The following is an 8,352-nucleotide window of genomic DNA, read 5'->3' as shown; positions in this document are numbered from 1 at the left end:
TATGAGAATGAAGATTTTTTTTTTTTTTTTTTTTTTTTTTTTGCCATAGCATTCGGAAAAGGCCTAAAGAATTAGAAGCATTAGTTACAAAAGCTTGGGAGAGATTAAGTGGATGGAGTAGATAAAAATGAGAGAATGATTTGAAAATGTACATGAAGACCAGCTATTGCTCCAGGCTGTCAACCCAACTCAGGTGTTTCAGGTACCTAACTTTCCTCCACATTCTGTAAGAGACAAGAAATATTTTTTTCTGGTGAAACAGAACTAGAGAGTCTCTGAACCAGTCAATGTAGGGGGTCTCAATGGCAGATGTAACAATACAGAAGGGAGTGTTAAGCCAAGCATAATCAAATGAATTGCCTTCCTCCGTTGTTTAGTAGATACTGGAGCTAATTTCGGCATAGACACGGCTGGTCAGCCCTGTGTAAGCCTGACCCATTTGTACTCCTAATTTCACCCCAGTGTGCCAGTCAGTAATTGTCCTCAGCATGCCTTTCAATTTCCCATCTGTCTTTGGCTTGCAACTATTTTCTTTGTAGAATAAAAAAAATGTGAGCAAAGAAAAATTAGTATGAATAACTATTCTTAGTAGAAAAACTCATTCACTGAATCTATATAGCAACTGGTAATGTTATATACAATGACATTGTAGAGTTAAAACACAAAAACTAAAATCATCACACTAATTGCTAGGGCAAACACTAAAGACGTGTTTTTCAAGTTCTTTCTTCAAACAATCTCATACAAAGTATAATAGATAAATACAGAGAACTTCTGGCTGAAACAGAGGCAGAATCATAGTTGGAGGGAGGAACATATCCACACAATATTCAGAAGACATGCCTTTTAGCACTAGCAATTATCAGGATAAAAAGACATTAGAGTTTGCAGTGTGAAATAAGCAATGGAGATATCAGTGCTCAGACAATGAGACACTTCAAGAAAGTCATTTTTCTCTTTGCTCCTCTATCTTCTAAAGGCACAAGATTCCTTCAAAGGATTGCTTTATATGACTATGGCTTCCCTCACTGTGTTATACTCCACGAGGGAGCTCTTAGCATCTGGCTTAAATAATATTCACTCAGTGCTTCTTTGTTCTTTTCAAACAATGCTATAAAACCTGAAATTTCTTCATGTTGAAACTTATAGCATTGGGCTTTTGACATTTTAATTTGAGGATGTTGCTTCATGGCTGGTGAATTCAGTGTTGGCAAAACTCATTGATTGGGTGGAAGCAGATTTAGGGAAGAATCTAAAGTATTGGATATTTAAAAAACCCACTTGTTTTACTTCCCAGGAAGCTGGATAATAGAATATGAGAATGTAGTTTAAGAGAACGCTTTGAGAAATAGGCTCAGTGAATAAATAAAAACAACTGTAATTAGCCTATCATCCCAGGTATTACATATAAATGTAAATGATGCTTTTAAAGCACCATTGAGGTTGCTTGAAAGTAATTTCTTCTTTGAATTAGTTATAAACTTTAAGTATTCTGTTCACAATGGTTTTCCTCTATTAATTTGCTTAACAAACCATTTCTTCATAATTAGCACAAAGGTAAACTTCAGTACAATTAAGAATATTTCCAAATTATGGTAATCTATACAAATGAATTTCATTTTGTTAGGGCACAGTAGGTGTAAACTTAAATGTCAGAAACAGATATTGGCTTTATTATTTCTATCTGATCATCCAAGAACTATCATAAGTGTCAGTATTCTCTCAGTATTCCTTAAATATTTTCTCCTTTACATTCCCATATGTGGCTGACCGTGTTGTTACTCACCCATCTCCCCTGAGTGGTGGACGTGTCCTGTACCTGTGCATGTGCATCTGACAGTTTCCCATCTCAAGTGCTTGCATCTCTGCTTCTCTGCCTTAGGACTTTCGCCAGTGCCACTGCTTGGAGTGGAAGGAAGCCCAGAAGTGCTGGGGATTTAACACCCTGCAGGGATAATCTTCAAGCTCTAAGCGATGGGAATGGGTAGATAACTACTCCAGCTCTGCCATCTGCTGGTGGAGTTCCTCAGAGGCGCTCAATGGGATTAAGCATCAGTTGCCCAGAGTACCTGTTTATTAATGCACCATTTACTGGTGTTTTGCCCTTCCTTGTCTCACTCTCTGCACCCTCTCACTGTACTTTTTGTATTCATTTTGTAAATAACCTATCCACATCCAGTTCCTTTAGGGAAATATAAATTCAGATAGTTTAGCACTTCAATTCTGAATTCTTTATGGTCTTATTAGATTTTTCTTTATATTATTTATGGGCATTTGTTTCTTCTACAAACTTGTGAGTTCCTCAATTTACATCCTAAAAATTCTATATTATTAAACATAGCTTTTGACTTTTAATCCAAAAATATTAAGTTACCAGTATATTTGGTAAAGGTGACCTGGGTTTAGGTAATCAATTACCTGGGTTCCAAATCCTGATTCTATCATTTAATGACTGTATTTGTGAGCACTGTTCTGTGCTTCCAATTTCTCATTGGTAAACTGGAGATTAAAATACCTGCCTTATACGATTGTTCTGAGGATAAAATAAGAAAATGTATAAAAAGTTCTTAACACAGTACCTGGCATACATAGGCACTCAGTCAATGTAAGTAAGTCCTTTCCTGCCTCTCCCTGCCTTTCACTCTTTTGCTGAGTTCAATTTTTTCAAATAAAGTAACTGGAACAGGAACAGAATCTCAAGCCTGTTTGAAATACAGCATGCTAAATCAGAGGCATTTCATCTGAGTTAGAAGTATAACAATAAACTGATACATGTTTCTGTATTTCTCCCTATTCCTTTTAATTCAATAAGGAATTTAGCATCATATATGGCAACCTTCCATATATCTCTTTAAAGCGTCTGATATTTATTGTAGAAATACACTGCCAAAAAAATAATTACTTTGGCCAACTGGTTACCTAGGGCTGATGTGTGCAAAAGAAGTATTGCATTATTTGTAGCATATGTTTGCTAGTCCAAAAAAAGATGTTGATCATTAAATACTCATTTTTTCTATTCCTTATTTTAAAATAGTGATTTGAGGACTTCCCTGGTGGTGTAGTGGTTAAGAGTCTGCCTGCCAATGCACGGGACACAGGTTCAAGCCCTGGTCCGGGAAGATCCCACATACCGTGGAGCAACTAAGCCCGTGCGCCACAACTACTGAGCCTGTGCTCTACAGGCTGCAAGCCACAACTACTGAGTTCACATGCCACAACTACTGAAGCCCATGTGCCTAGAGCCTGTGCTCTGCAGCAAGAGAAGCCACTGCAATGAGAAGCCCGCACACCGCAACGAAGAGTAACCCCCGCTCGCCACAACTAGAGAAAGCCCATGCACAGCAATGAAGACATAACACAGCCAAAAATAATAAATAAAATAAATAAACGTATGAAAAAAACTCTCGAACTAAATAAAAAACAATTAAAAAATAGTGATTTGAGGACAAAAAAGTGATTTAAGTGCAGTGCCTTGAAATTATAAAAATATATTATTTAACTTACTATAACTAGAGATAAAGAAATATTTTCAGAACTTCAATTTAAGAAATATTTCCTGCATATGCAAAATTCTGTGTCATGTCAACGGAAAAAAAAAATACAATGTAAGAGCTGTAAGTCGAGATGCAAGCATCAGCGTTCATAAAAATTTCTCCTGAAATATACCTAACTATCTGAGGGCCTGTTTTGTACTGTAAGTCAGTGACTGCAGTGGCTAATAACTTAATCTTTGCAGAACCAGATGGCAAGTGACATTCCTTTGGTTTACAGTCAGGTGCAAGCATACAGAGAAGAGTAAGTGTAGGGGTAAGATTTAGAATTGTACATAATAGGTAGGCAGCCATTTTGCACTATGGACTCTGGTCTGAAGAGCCAGGTGTGAGGCCTCTGCCCCAGGCACCAAATGAGTGAGTGAAACTAGAAAGCACGAAGTGGAAAAAAAAGGGTCAGGCTTTTTTTTTTTTTTCAATCATTTAAACTTTATTAATATTTCTGTTATTGAAGGAGCAAATTATGATGAAGGCTAAGCTAAGATTAGCCAAGTTTAATTTTATAGGCGTGTGGTTTCTTCTGTTCATTCACTTGAATGCCAAACATTTGAAAATGTTTAGGCCAGTAAAGGAATCCTTGGAGGAATCCATTATTTCGGAGTATCAATGGTTTAATATACATTAAAAGCTCTTTAACAAACCACTGCTTTCTTAGTTCTAAGATAAAATAGATTTGCACACAGGAAATTAAGGGACTGTTCCTCACTCTTGACTTAGAAAAGGCAGCACCTACATAGTAGACTAACAAGCACATCTGGACGTCTGCCGGCTACATAAGAAAAGGGTGTTATTATTTAAGAAGGCAACATCACTGCTCATGGCACTAATGAAGTTTTCCTTAACTAAAAAATTTCCACTAGACATTTGGGGTGGGAGGGAATCTCAGTAAGAGAAGGTTTTTTTGGTTTTTGTTTTGTTTTTCTGATTTTCAACATCAGGAAAAAAAAAAAGTAGCACAGTCTGAGCCAGCAGATGAGTAACAGTGTTTGTGATGCCTCTGGTTGTTCCTGAAGAAAACCTGCTCAGATAATGAGGGGTTTATTTAAAATCTATACAACTGCTGTTTTTGTTTCCAGTATTAACATCATACCACTCACGTACACAGTAATTTCTGAGACACAATTAACGTTTCAGTCTTTTCCTACTATTAAATTTGGTTAATTTTCAATACACATCAAACGGAACCTTTAGGTCGACTGCATTTAAGAGACGGAAGATAAGACTATTGAAAACAGATTACGTGGAAACCAAAATCTCCATCAATAGTGATTCTCCATCACTTCCTGGCCTGTTATCTGAACTTTATCACAAGACCACATCATGCAGTTGGAGGAAAAAAGTGAGTCACGCGCAAGTCCTGGTGTTAGGACAGGGGTGAAGGGTCTTGCTGGTCCCTGGGAAGAGCGCCTTCGCTCTGCTCATCACTCATCTCTTGGGCTGGCTCTTCGTAAACAGGCTCACCGAGGTCTTCGCTGCCCCCCTCACTCTGCTCCTCACTGTGGTCTTCGCTGGGCCCCACAGTCTGTTCCAGGCTGTTCTCCAGAAGTGTGGGAGAACTGCTTATCCTGCTTTCTTCTTCAGCTGTCTCATTTAAGGGCTGGGAAGGAGGTGGTGTGGGAGCATCAGACTGCATGACACTTTCAATGGAAGAGATGGGGGCTTTGGTGAGCGCAGTATCCGCTACAACCTCATTTTGAGGCAAAGATAACTTTTCCACAAGTTTCCACTGAATGATGCTCATGTCTTTTCCACCAGTTGAAATCAGGTGACTGTCATTATGAGTAAAACTGACATTGGTGACATGGCTGCTGTGGGCACTGTACTTGTGACTGGGAGCCTTTGCTTTGGAGCAGGGATACTGAAACAGGTGGACCTTGCAAAAGTCATCAGCAACAGCTATCACCTTTCTATTGTGGGATCGCACCAGTGCATTGATATCTGTCCCATCAGATCCTTCTGGCCAGACACCAAAGACTTGAAAGCCTAGCACACAGGTGTATGTTGTCCAATCGATGTCCTTACAATCTGATCGATTCCTGATTAGTTTGCAGCCATTTGGAATGTCCCAGTACAGAATCTCATAGTCTCCCGAGTTAGACATTATGTACTTGTTGTCTGGAGACCAGTCAAGGTGTGTGATATAGCTGGAATGTCCAGTGCACTTTCCGTGTCTGCTATACTTTCTTCCATTTTCTGAGACTACATAGAGGTAAATAAAGTTGTCATGAGATCCCACAGCCAGGAAGGTGCCATCTAATGAGTAGCGCATCACAGAGAGCTGTTCATTCCCGTCTGTGTGGATAGAAACTAGATCTCTGGTTTCTGCATCCAGAACAAACCACCTGCCTGAGTGTGTTCCTATGGCCACCACTGTGCCACTTGGATGAAAATCTGCACAGTGTCCTGGTTCATCTACGAGCCTGGTCCATTCCAGCCTGTGTTCCACCGAGTTCCACATGCACACCTGTCTGTCCTGAGCACATGTCAAGAGCAAATCTTTGAAGGGATGTGTGGCAAGACCCCAAAGCTCATCAGTATGACCCTGTACTTCTATTTGGAAGCCATCATTAAACGTTCCTCGTAAAATAAAGTTTCGTGATGTGCCTACCAAAAATTGATCTGCCTTTCCTTCTGCTACAGCTCTGATTGTTCCATACTGATCAGGAACCTCTATTTCTCTTTCAGGATTCAGATCATGATCCCACAGAATTATTTTTCTGTCTTTCCCACCTCCAGTTAATAACATACCATTTCTCATCTGACAAAGTGTGAACACACTGCCATCATGAGCTTTGATTTGTTTGCTGATCTGATAAACACCTTTAGGCCCTTTCCCAGGTGTGGGTTCTACAGTAGTTTTGCTCCATATAAGTATGACTCCACCTGAGTCTCCAGTAAGAACATCTCCATTCCCCAAGAATGTCAAACACTGCACAAATTTTGGTTTTTCATATTTCCCAAAAACTCCCTGTTTTCTTGTTAGTGAATTGCCACTCCAGGTCCAGAAAAAAATGTGAGATTTACCACAGGTTATTATGGTATTTGCATCTGTTGGATGGAATTCCACAGCCAAAACAACTTCATTTGTTGTCTTTATTTCTGCTCCTTTTGATTTCTTCTGCCAATCCCATACAGTAAGCATATGCTCGTTGGAGTCATCGATAACACATAAATGAATACCTGAATCTGCTTTTGAAAAATCCAGGCATCCTACTCCACGCTCAAAAGTTCCAAGTCCAATAATTTGCAGTGTAGATAGACTAACTGAATCCCACACTCTGACATGGGGTTGCAGGGGCCTTCCATCCTTATCCACTCCAGCTATCTGTCCAGTTGCAATCCTAATTTTGTCAGGATGTATAGCAAGGCATTTCACACAGTCTGTATGACCCAGGTAGTGTCGTTGAGTTCTCTCCTCATAATTAAATAGTACTACTACTGATGCTATGAAATAAACGATTTCCCCGGTAGGAAGAAGGTAAACATTAGCTCGACAGTCCTTTCCTCAATAACCATATACCCACTCCAGTTTGAGCTTCTCAGGAGGCAGCTCTGTTCTGATGTCATCATAGTTGTCAACATCAGAAGGAATGAACATTGTAATTGGTCGACCTCGCATAAACATTTTAACATATTCTCCTTCTTGGTTGATGATGACATCTTTATGCTTGTCTGCATTTTTTATAACTTTTGATATTAATTTTGATGTTGAAACTGCCCTCAGTAATTTATTACGGCTATCGTCTGAATTTTCCCATAAATTATGTGACTTTTCAGCTGTTGGTGGTCGTTTTATGCTTTTGGTGGGAGTAGAATTCTTGCTTTCTTGAGTTTGTCTGTGTATTTGGAGAGGCTGTGAAGAGGGCTGGGGAGAAGATGATGCTCGAATTTGTGGACTTTGATCATTAGAGTGAGAGTCCTCTTTTTTTTCTCTCTGTCCTTGTGGTTTTTCTTTCTTTTTTTCTGTACCACTTTTAGCAGCAGATGAAAGAGTTTCTTTTCTTGCAATTGAAACAGAGCTGGTGTGACTTGGTTTTCTGTTTGCACCACTCCCATTGGTTATACAGGACATGGAAATAGTTTCTCGAATGCCTGGCTGGCCTTTACTTGCGACTGATTTTTTCACTGAGGCTACATGATCTTCCGAGATTGTAAGACGCCTCAAAACATCAGCCAAAGCTGCCTTTAGCACAGTGATTTCATCTTCTTGTTGTTGAACTCGTAACTCAAGGGCTGAGAGGCGATCTTGAACATCAGAAGTACTTGCAGCAGAAATACTATCATCGAGGCTGCCGGCGAAACCGTCCATCTTGCGGGGAAAACACCGGGGCTCCAGGCTCAGCGGGGCGGGCACTTCATTCAGCGGACCGACTAGGGTCGCCGACGCTAAGCCTAGCCGGGAGGGAGTCCGGGAAAAGGTCTGGACCAGCTGAAGAGGAAAGAGACTTTTTCTTGCCTCTTTGTTTCCTGGTGCGCAAGGAGAGGGGTCTCAGAGTGCTGCTTAAAGGAGCTCCAGAGACGGACGCGAGCCGCGGCTATCAGCGCAGACCCCAGAGATGGGCATGAAACGCTAAGGCTGCTGCTGCAGCCACCAAGAGGCCTGTGTTCAAGCACAGGTCACTATCCCCACCTCCCCTCCTGGGAGGCTGTGCAGCCCGCCACAGCCAGGGTCCTGTGATCCAGAGACAACTTCCCCAGGAGAACACACGGCGCCTCAGGCTGTTGGAACTTCACACCGGCCTCTGCCACCACGGGCTCACCCCGCCTTCTGTATCCCTCCCTCCCACTGGCCTGAGTGAGC

General features: G+C 40.8%; 1 protein-coding gene across 1 annotated transcript; it reads right to left on the bottom strand.

Annotated features, from left to right (window-relative positions):
* Positions 1-3,971: 3,971 nt before the first annotated feature.
* On the bottom strand, positions 3,972-7,907 carry LOC308618493 (echinoderm microtubule-associated protein-like 4). The gene is given in 3 exon segments (XM_081236396.1): positions 3,972-4,935; positions 4,938-7,056; positions 7,060-7,907. Coding segments are annotated over 3 exon segments (3,045 nt in total). The 5' UTR covers positions 7,861-7,907; the 3' UTR covers positions 3,972-4,810.
* Between the last annotated feature and the right edge of the window lie 445 nt (positions 7,908-8,352).

This window comes from Mesoplodon bidens (genome assembly GCF_964165515.1).
Source record: "Mesoplodon bidens genome assembly, chromosome: 6".
NCBI lineage: Eukaryota > Metazoa > Chordata > Mammalia > Artiodactyla > Ziphiidae > Mesoplodon > Mesoplodon bidens.
Note: the sequence above shows the minus strand (reverse complement) of the source record. Positions and strands in the feature narration are given on the sequence as shown.